Source organism: Coregonus lavaretus (genome assembly GCF_964263955.1).
Source record: "Coregonus lavaretus genome assembly, chromosome: 13".
Lineage (NCBI taxonomy): Eukaryota > Metazoa > Chordata > Actinopteri > Salmoniformes > Salmonidae > Coregonus > Coregonus lavaretus.
In genome coordinates, this window is record NC_140000.1 from 44,891,587 (window position 1) to 44,908,263 (window position 16,677).

At 42.3% G+C, this 16,677-nt stretch overlaps 2 protein-coding genes across 5 annotated transcripts in view; one reads left to right on the forward strand and one right to left on the reverse strand.

Annotated features, from left to right (window-relative positions):
* LOC311139883 (RNA polymerase II-associated protein 3-like) lies at positions 1-10,785 on the reverse strand. 4 transcript variants are annotated; one of them, XM_084174876.1, is made up of 17 exons: positions 10,291-10,785; positions 5,115-5,270; positions 4,874-5,017; positions 4,589-4,708; positions 4,076-4,203; positions 3,857-3,978; positions 3,643-3,713; positions 3,424-3,558; positions 3,102-3,229; positions 2,901-3,022; positions 2,646-2,716; positions 2,447-2,539; positions 2,107-2,342; positions 1,769-1,964; positions 1,321-1,418; positions 1,133-1,233; positions 1-1,026 (listed from the first exon to the last, which is right to left on the reverse strand). In XM_084174876.1, exons 1-17 carry the CDS (start codon positions 10,309-10,311, stop codon positions 941-943), a joined length of 2,028 nt encoding a protein of 675 aa, XP_084031002.1. In that variant the 5' UTR covers positions 10,312-10,785; the 3' UTR covers positions 1-940. The 4 variants fall into 4 exon arrangements, with proteins under 4 accessions (XP_084031002.1, XP_084031003.1, XP_084031004.1 ...); XM_084174877.1 differs by lacking the exon at positions 10,291-10,785 and adding an exon at positions 5,636-5,772; XM_084174878.1 differs by lacking the exon at positions 10,291-10,785 and adding an exon at positions 5,724-5,769.
* LOC311139885 (mitochondrial inner membrane protease ATP23 homolog) overlaps positions 9,813-16,677 on the forward strand; it is a 22,398-nt gene continuing 15,533 nt past the window's right edge. Inside the window, exons 1-2 of the mRNA XM_084174880.1 lie at positions 9,813-10,060; positions 10,350-10,395. Of these exons, the coding sequence (XP_084031006.1) occupies positions 9,910-10,060; positions 10,350-10,395 (197 nt within the window). The 5' untranslated portion in view covers positions 9,813-9,909. The remainder of the gene's footprint in view (positions 10,061-10,349; positions 10,396-16,677) is intronic.

Genomic DNA, 16,677 nt, shown 5'->3' on the forward strand with positions numbered 1-16,677 from the left:
TAAACTATTACTTGAGAAAAATGTTTAATCCCCCAGTCCTAAAATAAAGGTATTAAGACGACTATGACACTTTTCTTTTAGTTCACAGTTACTCTCCATAATTGTCAGTTACACGCCAATACAATTATTCTGCCAGCCCTACATCATGTGTAGACGTGCCACAAAATTCAGCCAGCTATTAACATTTCTCCTCTTATTCCCAAAGATCCTCACTGGTGTGGATGTTGAGAACCGTCGAGAAGAATTCCATTCAATGGCGGTGGGACAACAATGCAATCTAATAGCGTCTTTCTTTTCTTGTACCGCTGTCTGGAAAATGTGTGCTTTGTTAATGCAATTTGACAGACTTTCAGTAATTGGTTTGTTTTCCACACATTGTGTATACTTTCTTGCCAACCTCTTAGTCCATGAGTATATCCCTGTAAAAATGCTATTTGCTGAAAATGATCTTCTCCGTATCTGCACTTTCAGTAATCATCAATAAAGATTAAGCCAATGTATTTAGGTATTCACACTCATTCTCTGCAATTTATGTATTGAACATGAGATGTACAGTCTTGGACAGAAGAATTGAAAATAACTAAAAAAGGTGCCTCTATTAGTATTTCAGTTCTCCTGGCTTTCTGAGACTGGCAGATGCATATTTGAACTATTATCCATATGGGTGTGTTGGGCCGCAGTCAGATAGAACATTCTGTTTTTGGCCATGCATAGTAAGTACTGTTTTCTCATACGAGGATGAAACTTATACATGCTTTGAGCCATAGAAAAAAACTATAGTATTACATCAAATGTTACATACCTTCCAATATGGCAGCCAAAATTAACTGATTCATTGTTGCGTACATACAGCACTGTTTGGATTAGTAACATGTAATAGAGCATTGAAAAACACTACTTCAAATCGACTGCTTGCTTAGGGAAAAAGTAATTTATCACGTCACACTCCATACTTCTTTCGCAGGGCTCCAACTGAAGCGTCCTCAAGTCCAGCTTGAAGAAGAAAGTCAAACAGTTCTTGTAGAACTAGAAAAACAAACAAAAGTTAGCAGTTATCAATGCCGTATAATAATTTTGCATTTGGGTTAAATAATGTATCCGAAACTGTGCCAGATCAACAACCAATCGGTACCTTTCTTCTCAGGGCTGGACATGAACATGACAGCCATGTCGAATCGCCTCACCCCGGCCAGACTCCTGAGGATCTCCAGTATGACAGGTGGTTCTTCGTTCCTCATAGAAGGACAATGTGATAACTCAGTCACATTTCTTGTATGAACCATAACATTCATAATAGCACGGTATTTGTACAGTTCTTACTTGATGTAGAAGCTTTGTAACGTCCTTAGAATCTGATTGAGCATGTCTGGTTCAAGAGAGCTCTGGAAGATCTTGGCGTACGCCTGAGGTTCGATTTGCTAAAAACAGAACACAGACACACAACAAATAAACATCAGTCCTTGGTGGCATCTACATGTTTTTCTCAGCAGAAAAGACTAATCTAGTTGTATGGTGATTTGCTTTTGTACAAATAGAATCCCAAACAAGAGACCAGGTCTCTCTGAAGAAAAGATGATCACAAGAAAATAGGCTATATCTTATTAGTAAGTCACGTCATTAGCAACCATTTTGTATAGGCTATAAATAAAAGGTTAAATAAAAATGGACAGTAATACAACCCATATTTAATGTTTATTTATTATATATATATATATATATAATTTGTGAGTGTAATGTGTTTTAAGTCACGTTTTAATTCCACACCCACCTTCAAATACTTGTAGATGACTTCAGGGCCATTTCCAATCTTCCTGAGGTCTGCCTCTAGCTGGAAGCTGTTGGCGGGGGCAGGAGGTACGACCTCTGTCGAGGAGGAGGGTGTAGCAGGCGGTTCTGTTGGTTCACTGACGGTTGCCTCCCTGTGCTTCTGTGTCCGTGCTCTCACAGCATCCCCCTCAAGCCCTCTGAAATAAGGAAACAACCTCATCAGTGGTGCTATTGACGAAAGCCTAACTGTTGACAAAAGTTATATTATAAACTAACTAAAAACAATCTTCGAGCCAATCGGTTTGGGATTAAGCAATAAAACAGTATCGTATCTCTTACTTGACAGGGGAATGTGAGGAGACGTTTGATATCTCTTCAATCTTCAGGATCTTAGCGCTGGGGGAGGTAGAGGGAGGTGAGGCCTCACCCTGACCCTCTCTCACAGTGTCTGCGATGGAGGTGGTCTTCTGGGGCCTAATACGGGGGGCTGTGGTTGAGGTCAACACAGCCGAGGGCTCCTTCTGGACCAGGATCTTTCCACCAACCTCCTCAATGTCCACTCTCCTCAACGGCTTCTGAGATACAAGGAAATCCAATAGGAACATTGCTATGTGTGAATCTCTCAAGCCAAGTTCAGAAACAGCCTAGCGAAACAGCCTGTTTTATCTGAGTGACTCACGGTTGACTGCAGGTGAGGTGGTTTGTTAATTGGCTGTACTGTTCTCCGCTGTGCGTGCTCCTCTGTTGCCAGCAGACCACTTGTGCCCATGTCCTACACAGGAGCAGAGAGATGCTATGTCAATGATTTGTCAACAAAGACAACAGGTGTAAGAACATTAACACTAAAAGCCTTAGTGAGCATGGAACCACATACGTACAATGGCGATCTTCTTCATCTCATGAAATGCCTGCTTGTTTCCCGGTTCCTGCTTCAGGACCTCCTCAAAATCTACAATAAATAAATTAATAACCATGACAAACAGTTCCATGACTACTGCTACCATTCACACTAAAATACTTTAACCTGCTCAAGGTAGTTACATAGAAACCTGCCTAGCCTATACAAAATGGTTGCTAATGTCATGTGATCTACTAATAAGATATAGCCTATCTTGGATGCCTGTCTACTGTACCTTCTTTAGCTTGTTTGAGCAGTCCCAGAGCAGCCCTGGCTGTCCCTCTGCGGGCAAAGGCCTTTGAGTAGGTGCCATCCAGGGCTATGGCCTTACTGCAGTCCTCCTCAGCCTCTATATATCTGAGGAGAGAATCAAGCTTAATCAATGCACAGCGTTGACAGAATTTACACTTATCCAATACTCACTTATCATGCGTACCTCTGCAGCTTTAAGTAAGCCATGGCCCGGTTGGCAGGCAGAAGGACGTTGGTGCTGTCCGCTTCCATGCCCTTGGTGTAGTACTCTACTGCTGCCTCATACTTCCCCTCTTTGAAGTATGCGTTCCCCTGAAAGAGTCGAGGTTCAGTGCGGTGGTAACCATTTAGAAAACAATGCACTTAAAAACAGGCAAATAACATGCTGTAGTACAACTGTGATATGTCTTCAGAGCTGCAGTGTCTCAGAGTCGCTGGGTAACTGGTACCCAATATGTAGTGGGCCTACACTAACATCAAAAGATAAGTGTAGCAGGTGGCTCTACCCTGTCTTTCTGCACCACCGCCTCTTGTCTTCTCTGCTGTTCCTCCATGAGCTGCTGTTGCTTGACGTCCACCACAGGTGGCGCCACCACTGCAGCCTCTGGGCTTTCTGCCTTCCCACTCAGTTTAGCAATGACCTACAGATAGAGGAGAGGTTAGAGGGGATCAGGGAGGGGGATACAGAGGTACAGTAATAGATCCAGCACCAGATAATGTCTCACCTCTTTACATTTCATCACTTCATTCTGTGCCTCCAGGTTCCCAGGATCCAGCTTGAGAACCATTACATAATCTAGTTGTGTAGAGGAAGAAAGCAGAAATTGTTTTTAAGTGACCTATTATTATAAGATAATACGCCATATAAAAACTATACATCTTCTGCCGGCATTCTACCCATTTGAAAACATGTTTTGTTGTGTTACCATTACTCCTCACCTTCTAGGGCAGATTTATAATTTTGCAGGGCGAATCGAGCCGCTCCTCTTTGTGCAAATGCTTTGAAGTAGTTACTGTCCAGTGCGATGGACAAGTTGCAGTCAGACTCGGCAACAGCAAACCTGACAGACATACAGAAGTATGAATTATCACATTAATGTTGTCATTTAAAATATGACATATCATGAATATTCAAGTAATGGACTGATTGTTGCTTACTTTTTGAGTCTGAAGAAGCAGGCAGCTCGGTTTGTAGGCAGAATGGGGTTATAAGGGTCTGCGCCCATGCCTCTGGTGTAACACTCAATGGCATCATCATACTTCCCTTCTTTAAACAGCTGATTACCCTGAAAAACAACTGTGAAATTCAGTACAGCAAATATAAGACTTTGCAATCCATACATACAGTCAAGTAGTAACATCTACTGAGTACAGGTGACTGAGTATTATTGACAAGGACCCGATAATGGTATATTGTATGGGTAATTGTCTAGGATTTCAGAGGCAACTTTCTAGTCCTACAGACATCTAAATCACAGCATACTGCAAACAAATTCCCAGTTTGCAAATATGTTCATTGAATTCACCTTCAATGGGGGTCATTGTGTCATCATAATAATAAGTAATATTTTAAATGACGACATAAATACGCGAGAATTCATATTTCTGTATGTCTGTGTTAGGTTTGCTGTTTCTGAGTCTGACTGCAATACTATGAGTGTGAAGACGTACTTTCTCCTTCTCAGCAAGAGCTTTGTCTTGGTCAGTAGCAGGAACCCCAGAATCCTCAGATTCAGAGTCATTGGACTCAGCAGCGCTGTCCTCTTTATCCATGGACTCCAAAACCTTGTCCTACCAGAAGACAAAAAACATCCCAAAATGTTTTAGTGTAACAGCAAGCAGTACATACTGTTTAACAGGGTGCACTGCTGCCATTCAGTTTAAAACCATAGACTTAGTTTAAAACTCACTATTGAAATCAAACGAGAAACAGGCAAGATCCACCTAATCCATTACCACATCAAATTTGTCCCATGACTGATAGTCATAAGACTTTATCCTGGGTGCTTGTTTTGGTTCAGTCTTTGCATTGTTGTCTGATGCCTTCTTCTTCTCCCTCTTCTTTTTGAAGTCCTTGTTTCGCACTGGTTGGAGGGTTTTCTAAGGCAGGAATACATAGGTCAGGATGTTTCTAACATAGCACAATCTCAACTGTATAGTTAAACATAAAATATACCAATTTTCAAGTGTAACATACTTGAGACTCGCCAATGCTCCCAGTTCTTAATTGCTCATCCTTCTTCTTTATGTCGGTTTCCCAGCTGTCAAGATCTTTCATGAAGTTATGCAGGTCCTCTGCATTTTTTCGCATTTGCAGTTGGAGTTCAATGGATTTGTTTTCAGACATGTCTACCTGTCAAATACATTGAATATACTAGGTTGACAAAACAGGAGATAGGATCACTTTCATTTAAGATGTTAGTCAGCTAGCTATCTAGCTAGTCAACGGAGACAGATATTCAATAAAACAATAACTTAGTTAGCCAACAGTCAGTTCTTTATTGATGTTACTCAAAAACTGTGTGGCTAGTACGCTACTGTTGACTAGCTACTATAACACCAAGTAGCTAGCTACAGTTGAGAATTTAGCTAGTTAGCTAGTCACGGCTGTCTCGCAAAAGCAGCAATTTATAGCTGGTAGCAAGCTAAGCTAACGCAACGCTTTTAACGAGCTTCGACCTGCCAATAAGAGCAGATTACATTATAATATTTGAGTACCTGTCCCTTGCGTCCCAAAATGATTATAACTTATCCGTTTAAACGAGTCTTACTAGCATTTTATATTAGCTACAAACTATCACCATACTGTCGTTTTATGTTTGTGTTCGGCGCCATGACAGCATTTCTTCTTCGATGAGGTTTAACGGCGTTTGGCATCCAATAAATGTTGCATTACCGCCACCTACTAGACTGGAGTATAACTCCCTTATACTTTGCTTGAAAAATAAAAAATAAAAATACCCTACCATCTAACACTCATAAAAAATAAACACCCTACTCTATTTCTCTATTGAAATATATTTAGTCCTACTTCAGGCCAACAGCCTGAAAGGACAGGACACCACCACTTAACACACTAACTCTTCTGATGGCAAGTCTCACACACTCAAATACCTCTCTGCAGCTGCCACCACAACCTCAATTTTCTGCGACTTACGTTCCATCAGTACAGTTGATAACCATTGCTATAAATGTTAAAAACCAAATATTACTTAAACATATCACTTGTTGGCTTATCCCTCTGTATTGGTACAGATCTACTACTCACACCACTCCTCTCAGGATCCCTCACCCATCTTCCTCTACTTTCTTCACTGCCTCAGCATACGACACCTTCTGCACTACTCTAACCCTTGAAACCTCAACTTGCCTCTCTCGCACCGGACATTTCTGATCCCCAGCCCCATGGGCACCCCTACAATTAACACTTACCACTACATTCCCCAATGCTACACATTAGTTTGACTCATGCCCTTCTGCACACTTCTCACACCTACAGTGAGGGAAAAACGTATTTGATCCCCTGCTGATTTTGTACGTTTGCCCACTGACAAAGAAATGATCAGTCTGTAATTTTAACGGTAGGTTTATTTGAACAGTGAGAGACAGAATAACAACAAAATAATCCAGAAAAACACATGTCAAAAATGTTATAAATTGATTTGCATTTTAATGAGGGAAATAAGTATTTGACCCCCTCTCAATCAGAAAGACTTCTGGCTCCCAGGTGTCTTTTATACAGGTAACGAGCTGAGATTAGGAGCACACTCTTAAAGGGAATGCTCCTAATCTCATCTTGTTACCTGTATAAAAGACACCTGTCCACAGAAGCAATCAATCAGATTCCAAACTCTCCACCATGGCCAAGACCAAAGAGCTCTCCAAGGATGTCAGGGACAAGATTGTAGACCTACACAAGGCTGGAATGGGCTACAAGACCATCGCCAAGCAGCTTGGTGAGAAGGTGACAACAGTTGGTGCGATTATTCGCAAATGGAAGAAACACAAAATAACTGTCAATCTCCCTCGGCCTGGGGCTCCATGCCAGATCTCACCTCGTGGAGTTGCAATGATCATGAGAACGGTGAGGAATCAGCCCAGAACTACACGGGAGGATCTTGTCAATGATCTCAAGGCAGCTGGGACCATAGTCACCAAGAAAACAATTGGTAACACACTACACCGTGAAGGACTGAAATCCTGCAGCGCCCGCAAGGTCCCCCTGCTCAAGAAAGCACATATACAGGGCCGTCTGAAGTTTGCCAATGAACATCTGAATGATTTCAGTGTTGTGGTCAGATGAGACCAAAATCGAGCTCTTTGGCATCAACTCAACTCGCCGTGTTTGGAGGAGGAGGAATGCTGCCTATGACCCCAAGAACACCATCCCCACCGTCAAACATGGAGGTGGAAACATTATGCTTTGGGGGTGAATTTTTCTGCTAAGGGGACAGGACAACTTCACCGCATCAAAGGGACGATGGACGGGGCCATGTACCGTCAAATCTTGGGTGAGAACCTCCTTCCCTCAGCCAGGGCATTGAAAATGGGTCGTGGATGGGTATTCCAGCATGACAATGACCCAAAACACACGGCCAAGGCAACAAAGGAGTGGCTCAAGAAGAAGCACATTAAGGTCCTGGAGTGGCCTAGCCAGTCTCCAGACCTTAATCCCATAGAAAATCTGTGGAGGGAGCTGAAGGTTCGAGTTGCCAAACGTCAGCCTCGAAACCTTAATGACTTGGAGAAGATCTGCAAAGAGGAGTGGAACAAAATCCCTCCTGAGATGTGTACAAACCTGGTGGCCAACTACAAGAAACGTCTGACCTCTGTGATTGCCAACAAGGGTTTTGCCACCAAGTACTAAGTCATGTTTTGCAGAGGGGTCAAATACTTATTTCCCTCATTAAAATGCAAATCAATTTATAACATTTGACATGCATTTTTCTGGATTTTGTTGTTGTTATTCTGTCTCTCACTGTTCAAATAAACCTACCATTAAAATGAAAGACTTATGTTTTTGTCAGTGGGCAAACATACAAAATCAGCAGGGGATTAAATACTTTTTTCCCTCAATGTAGGAACCTCCCTCCTACACACTGCTGCCACATGCCCATAAGCTTGACACCTGTAACAACGTAACGTATTCGGCACAAACGCTTGTACAGGATAATTTATATATCCTAATATCACTTTGTGGGGCAAAGACTCAACATCCAAACTCAAAAGAACAGACCGACTATTCTGTTTCCCCACTCCCGCCACCCTGTCTGCGTCGCACCAAACGACGAGCATCACAAACACCGGGAATCTTATCCTTCAGTTGGTCAACTTTCACATTTACTGCTACACTAGTAATCACTCCTTTCAATGGCACCCTTTTCTTGAGAGCAAAACGATTCACATTTCTTGCCCCCATTCATTTAACATTTCTTGCCCCCATTCTGACCAGCAGAAACAAACAATTATCAAAAGACCACTTCTGATTACTCTCACCGAATCCACAGCACCAAACTCTGTTTTCACCCAACCTGAAACCACAAATGGATCAGCTAAAAGGCAAGGGTCCACTTTTTCCCAAAACTTCACTCCTTCTGTCACAGACTCATCTTCATCCTGACCCTCGGTGAAAGCCTCGGGCTCCGAGAACTTCACCACACCTACCACCTCCGATACTTCGCCTTCATTCACTTCCATTTCTCATCCTGTCTTCAGCTCACTCTGCTTACACTTTCTACCATTCTTTAACAAACCATCTCCTTTTCCCCCGCCATTTTTAACCGACTCAAGCTCACCCTCTTCCTCCCTCTCTCTCAAACCTCCCCTGCCTCTCTTTTCCCCTCCATCCCTCCTATTCCAGGTATACGTCTCCTTATGATAATACTGCACTTCTCCTGACATACATCTTGTTCTTGCCTTCTCAAGGGACGCCATTTAACCGGCTGCCACAATCTCCGTACAATCAGCACTAACCCCTCGGGATGTAGAGCTCAACAGTGCATCCCACTTGTAAAGCAACTGCTTCGTCTTGATGTTGTTCTTTATCAATTGCTACCGCGACGCTTTTCCATTTCAAACAAGAGCGCTTTTCCAGCCACCATCCACCGTTTGGCCGTCCCAGCAGCCTTTGCGCTTTGTTTTATACCGAACGTGCACGCAGTCAGTCACTTGCCAATGCATGGAGTAATGTTTTTCAATAAACCTTGTTTGTAATTATATTAGAAAAAGCTCATGTATTTTCTGTTAACTAGCTAGCAACAATGTTGTTGCAGACATTCATTTATTGAATCTTTCACCTTTGGTTTACTAGGTAAAATTAGTTTTATGTTGGATATTCTGTTTTCTCTTGTCAATAGCTATTGATCCAAGCATGCCATGACTATGAAAATGGTACATTCTGAATCAGGGGTGGATGGAGAAAAATCTACACCTTTTTCTCTCACTCTCTCTATATATATATATATATATATTTTATAATATGATTTTGTATTTCAATCTTCAATAGCTCTTACACAAAGCATGCCATGACTATGATTTTATCAGCAGTTCATTTAAGCTTGGCTCTTCAACACCATTACTCCTTAAATCTAATAACAATCTCTCCCTCCCATATGTCTGGCACTGAAATAGAACGGGTTCCACTGTATGATTTATATATACACAAAAAAAAGTTGTGGATTTTTGTTAATCCGCCCCTGATTAAGAATATAATTTTCATAGTCTTGGCATGCTATTGAAGATTGAAAACGGGAAAAAATACATTTTAAAAATTCATCCATCCTGCCCTGATTCAAAATACAGTATATAATTATCAAAGTCATGTCACACTGTGTAAGAGCTATTGAAGATTGAAATCCGAATATCCAATATACAACTAATTTTACCTCGGTCTGGCTTACCAAGTGGTTTGAAAACAGAGAATGACCTCTCGTAGCTAGGCTGTGTTTGTTCCTAGAAGCAAAAGTGCCTATTTTAGAGACAATTTCCATGCAATGGATCAAACTAAACAGCAAGAAGAGGACTACGGATATAACCTATTTCCGGAGAGGAATTCGGGAAAGTTCCAAAAGGGATCGATAGCAGAAAGCTTGTTCACTTTCAATCACAAATGTCAGGTCATGCTACAATTTGCAATGGAAACAAGTAAGCTAACAGGCTAGCTAGCAAGCTGATCTGTCGGTCATCCTCCAAAAAATATCGAATTGCAATAGTTAGCTAAATGACCGTGTAACCATTGATGCCATGTTTACATTTGTCATATACGTCATGGCCATGTTTCTAGCAAGCTTAGCTAGCTAGCTATCGTTGAATAGTAAAGAGACTGTCATGAGTAAGCCAGTCAGCTATAACGTTAACTGTTGAATGAGTGTTACCTGATTGCTGTCATTGTGCATGACCGGTTAGGCCTAATCTCAGTCTGTCTCCATTTCAGGTCCATATGCAAAGCTTCTCCTTGGAGCCATGAAAAGCTCAGGATGGTAAGTGTCAGCCAGCCACTATGTTCATCAATCACAACTCAACACAGCTGTCAGCTGCCATAAATCTTCTTCTTCCTATCAGTTTCTGGCAGACTAGACCCTGTAATGCGTATTGTTGCCTTTCTCAGGCTGGAGAGTGAGATCCACACATAATTATCTAAATATCCTAGGTGCAAGCCGGAGGAATAAAGAAACCACAACAGCTTCCTTGCTATTTCGCGCTGCCTGTCATTTGAGGCCAAAATAGTTACAAGCGAAAATGTGGTTACTCCCAACTCAGTCAGCTCACAGAAAAATACCCTCCTATCCTCATCATACTGTCTGCAATATAACAGAACATGCTTCACAGTAGTACAGTCTACCTCCCCACGTTCCTCACACTTCCCATCTGGGTGTTTCCCCACTAACAACAGAGGTGGGTAGAGTAGCCAAAAATTGTACTCAAGTAAAAGTACTGTTACTTCAGAATAATATGACTCAAGTAAAAGTAAAAAGTAGTCATCCAAATAATTACTTGAGTAAGAGTAAAAAAGTACTTGGTGAAAAAACTACTCAAGTACTGAGTAACTGTTGAGTTACTTGAGTTAATTTTTTTAACACAAGACAACAATCAGACAGACAAAAATACAAAATAATCATCTTTAGGCAAATTATAGTTCATCCAATCAATAAAATAAACTAAAATGAATTACAAAATAGCTTAAATTAAAATAATTCAGGTAAATTCAAGTACTTAAAAAATAAAATAATAATAAAAAATAAATAAGCACAAGTAACACACATTTCCAAACCTTTATACTTTTTTTACCAGGCAGAACTAGAACGAGGCAGCCCATAAACTGTGTGTGTGTCTCCACAGTGTCTCCACAGTGACAGAACAACAGAAGGAAACACAAACATTTCATACCAGGCATGCTGAACAGAAAACTGCACACCAGAAGGAAGCGGTCAACATAAAATAATCAATAGGTGTTGATTAGGCCTACTCAGTACCTTTGTATTGCATGGCAAGCAACAGCCCTTTTTCTGTGTGCCTAGAAATTAATACTCTGATCTGTGATTAGGCCACACTGCACATCTCACTGAGCAGAGGAAAAGAGCAGCAGTACACATCAACTGAAAAAGCACTAGTCCATGATAGATGGCCAAATAAAACAATATTGCAGGCCTAGTATCCCAGAACACAAATTAAGCTGAATGCATGTTCTCTAAAAGGCATCAGAGGAGAGTGATGTAGTTGTAGATGGGGCATTATGTTTACTTCCAGCTCCAATATCTAACAAGAAAAGTCAGCAAAAAAAAGTCACACTTGTCCCCCCCCCCCCCCCCCCCCCCCCCCAAGATAAGCAGCATAAAGCATGTATGTCTGTGTCTTTACAATGGAGTTATACATTAATAGCTCTGCGCTCTCTAGCACAGCCATTACAGAGTTAAGTGGATTAAACGCTTTGCTCAAAAGCAGCTGAGAGAGGAGCAGCTTCCCCCATCTAGACTCCCACAGACAGACAACATATATGGCAATATTCTAACCTTTAGGTTGACACTGGCCCTTTGACTGGTTGACTTCAGTCAACACTCCAGGAACTCTTTGGCACAGTAACATGAAAACCCTTTTATATTGAAGGCCCCACTGGGAGTGTGTGTGTGTGTCAAAACATGCAGAAACAAACTATTTCACCAAAGAATCACTCAGTGATGTCACTATTAAGCTTTAACAGTAGCTGGCTCTCAAGGTTCTTGCTGTGAAGCTGTGATCGTTTAGCAGTGAACAGGAGTCCTGCATGACTGAAAAGTCTCTCACAGGCTGCAGATGCAGGAAGACCTGTGTTGACTTTGAGTGACAGCTTCTTGATGCGAGGAAAGGTGTGGAGTAGATCCATACCTGCAGGGGACAGACATGAAAGGTACCTCTCCAGCTCTCCTACTTGTGATTTTCCCAACTCCATGGACGCAAAGAAGTCGTCTTCATCAGAGAGGCCGCTGTTTGCGCTGGTGACATCATCCAAGTCGGTGTCGAGGTGATTTGTGATGTAGTCAAGGCGTGTGGGTTTTAGGGCAAGATAAATCGTTTTTCAAACGAATTAAGTCTGCACATTATTCTTACCCTTCTACTGTATAGGCTGTCAAGCTGCTGATGTTTGACATTAAAAGCTACCTGAGCTTCTAACTATATTGCCACCCTGTGGTTTGTCACTGACACACTATAATCCTAAATTACAGTAATATTATACAGAGTTATATACAATGGGGAGAACAAGTATTTGATACACTGCCGATTTTGCAGGTTTTCCTACTTACAAAGCATGGAGAGGTCTGTAATTTTTATCATAGGTACACTTCAACTGTGAGAAACGGTATCTAAAACAAAAATCCAGAAAATCACATTGTATGATTTTTAAGTAATTCATTTGCATTTTATTGCATGACATAAGTATTTGATACATCAGAAAAACAGAACTTAATATTTGGTACAGAAACCTTTGTTTGCAATTACAGAGATCATACGTTTCCTGTAGGTCTTGACCTGGTTTGCACACACTGCAGCAGGGATTTTGGCCCACTCCTCCATACAGACCTTCTCCAGATCCTTCAGGTTTCGGGGCTGTCGCTGAGCAATACGCACTTTCAGCTCCCTCCAAAGATTTTCTATTGGGTTCAGGTCTGGAGACTGGCTAGGCCACTCCAGGACCTTGAGATGCTTCTTACGGAGCCACTCCTTAGTTGCCCTGGCTGTATGTTTCGGGTCGTTGTCATGCTGGAAGACCCAGCCACGACCCATCTTTAATGTTCTTACTGAGGGAAGGAGGTTGTTGGCCAAGATCTCGCAATACATGGCCCCATCCATCCTCCCCTCAATACGGTGCAGTCGTCCTGTCCCCTTTGCAGAAAAGCATCCCCAAAGAATGATGTTTCCACCGCCATGCTTCACGGTTGGGATGGTGTTCTTGGGGTTGTACTCATCCTTCTTCTTCCTCCAAACACGGCGAGTGGAGTTTAGACCAAAAAGCTATATTTTTGTCTCATCAGACCACATGACCTTCTCCCATTCCTCCTCTGGATCATCCAGATGGTCATTGGCAAACTTCAGACGGGCCTGGACATGCGCTGGCTTGAGCAGGGGGACCTTGCGTGCGCTGCAGGATTTTAATCCATGACGGCGTAGTGTGTTACTAATGGTTTTCTTTGAGACTGTGGTCCCAGCTCTCTTCAGGTCATTGACCAGGTCCTGCCGTATAGTTCTGGGCTGATCCCTCACCTTCCTCATGATCATTGATGCCCCACGAGGTGAGATCTTGCATGGAGCCCCAGACCGAGGGTGATTGACCGTCATCTTGAACTTCTTCCATTTTCTAATAATTGCGTCAACAGTTGTTGCCTTCTCACCAAGCTGCTTGCCTATTGTCCTGTAGCCCATCCCAGCCTTGTGCAGGTCTACACTTTTATCCCTGATGTCCTTACACAGCTCTCTGGTCTTGGCCATTGTGGAGAGGTTGGAGTCTGTTTGATTGAGTGTGTGGACAGGTGTCTTTTATACAGGTAACGAGTTCAAACAGGTGCAGTTAATACAGGTAATGAGTGGAGAACAGGAGGGCTTCTTAAAGAAAAACTAACAGGTCTGTGAGAGCCGGAAATCTTACTGGTTGGTAGGTGATCAAATAATTATGTCATGCAATAAAATGCAAATTAATTACTTAAAAATCATACAATGTGATTTTCTGGATTTTTGTTTTAGATTCTGTCTCTCACAGTTGAAGTGTACCTATGATAAAAATTACAGACCTCTCCATGCTTTGTAAGTAGGAAAACCTGCAAAATCGGCAGTGTATCAAATACTTGTTCTCCCCACTGTAGGTCAATGTCTACTGGTTCACATTTGAATTGATAAACAAGTATATTTACCAGCATTTAAGATGTTCTCCTCTGTGGTCCAGGATGTTCTAAATCTTGGTAGGAGTATTGCTGCTGCAATCAGCTCAGGCTCTTTCATGACGTCTCCAAAACGTTTCTGGATCCCTTGCTGCAGGGCGTGAACAAGAGGTGTACACATTTTGCAAGTTGACTCCAACCTCTTCAGCTTGTCCCGCAACTGGTAAAGTGTTGGCAGCAGGAGGCCCATATGCACAGACGATTCCCCTTGGAGGATATTAAGGGCAATGGCAACAGGCTTCATCACAGCAGCATACTGGACCAAAAACCCAATTTCAGCTGGATTAACGATAAAAAAATTACTTATAGCTATTTCTGGTACAATGTCTTTATTATGCATTGTACATGTTAAATACACAAATAAATAAAAATTAGTTAAATTATTTCATTCAAGTCATCCACAATTGTCACACCACCATGCAAAGAAAACTTAGTTACTTGAGACAAGTGGATTCACCCATTAATCAGCAAGGCTTATTTATTTTTATTATTCTTTTAAAACAAAATATACATTTTGTCAACTTACATCTTTATCTTTAATGCTGTGCAGACATTGCGAATTGCTTGTTCTCCTTGCTCTCGGTGAATGCGCACAATCCTTTCTACAGCGAGGAACAGGGAGCTCCAGCGTGTCTGATTGGGTCGGAGAAACTGCAGCTTGCATTCACGTTCCACTGTTTCATGAGCCATGGTTGACCTGCTGGTTTTATTCCAAAGAGCATGACATTTTGCAAAAGCAGACCGAGACAGCCTCTTGTAGGTTTCGTTTGCAGCTCCTGCTGCAGCAGTGGCATCAACTGTGGATATAAGATTGAGGAGATGGCATGCACACTTTTGGTGCCTTGGAAGTTGGTACTCAAGGCCTGTGTTGTCATCCAGAATAGCAGACACATCTTGACACTCCACCTCTGACTCACTCTGATCTTCTGTTGCATCATCAAGGGTGGAGTCACTCTCCTCTTGTACATTGATGGCTTCCTCCTTTTTCTCCTCACCATATAATCGAAAGGCCTTCAGGAAGTTTGAGCCACTGTCTGTTGTCGTCCTGGTCACTTTTTCCCTGATGTGGTACTCCGAATGTATTTCCTCTAATGCAGCAGCAAGGACATGAAACGTGTGCGAGCCTTTGACAGGTCTACAAGCCAATGCAGCGCAGTGCCTCTCCAGTGAGGTGTTGTCTATCCAGTGACAGGTGACACCTAAGTAGCTACGTTGTCTGGCAGACCAGCAGTCTGTTGTGGTAGCAACATAGTTCACAGCACTCAGATTTTTGATGATTATGCTCTTCTTGTGTTTTGCAGCTTCTTGTATTCTTGTGCATAACGTTTTCCTTGTCATTACTGTATGAGGATGCAAGGTTTCTATCAAAGTCTTGAAGGATGGCGTCTCAACCACAGAAAATGGTTGGTTGGCCTCACATACAAAATTTAGCACCAGTTTGTCAAGCGTTGCTTGTGTTACTTTTTAGTTTTGTCCTCACTCATCTTTTTTCGTTAAACTTTTTCACCCCGGACGTTTATCCCGAGACAGAAGAGTCATTTTCCTGTGCGTTTTAGCTGCCAACTTTACGTTATTTTCCTTTTTTCCATCGCAACTTTTTTCCCTTATTCAACTTTTTCACTCCGGACGCTTTATCTGGACATGGTTCATCAACATCTTCAACAGCCGAAGCTAAGTAGTAACATTAACATGATGTCTTCTAATTGCAGTCGCTGTACTCATAATATACAGGAGAACGATCGCCTTACGGCGAGAATAGCTGTGCTACAAGCCCAGCTTCAGACGCAATCGTTAGGCAAGGGTAATATCAGTGTAGGAAAGGAAGAAACAGCGTCTGTGCCACCAGTAAGTACAGACAGTAACGTTAGTATAAATCCCCCCCGCACAGTCCCCGCAGCCGGACAACTTTCTCATGGCTTCTGGAGGGAAATACTGTTGGAATGCTCAACCGGTGTCGCTCATTCAGCCGACAGAAACCTTCAACCGGTTTTCCCCATTATGTAGCGAGTCGGAGTCTGAGTCTGAGTCTTCTCTAGTCTCTACTCCTCCCGTTACGGGGTCTGAGACTCCGAAGGCTCCCACCATTAGCTCTGACAAATTGAAAACCCTAGTCATTGGCGACTCCATTACCCGCAGTATTAGACTTAAAACGAATCACCCAGCGATCATACACTGTTTACCAGGGGGCAGGGCTACCGACGTTAAGGCTAATCTAAAGATGGTGCTGGCTAAAGCTAAAACTGGCGAGTGTAGAGAGTATAGAGATATTGTTATCCACGTCGGCACCAACGATGTTAGGATGAAACAGTCAGAGGTCACCAAGTGCAACATAGCTTCAGCGTGTAAATCAGCTAG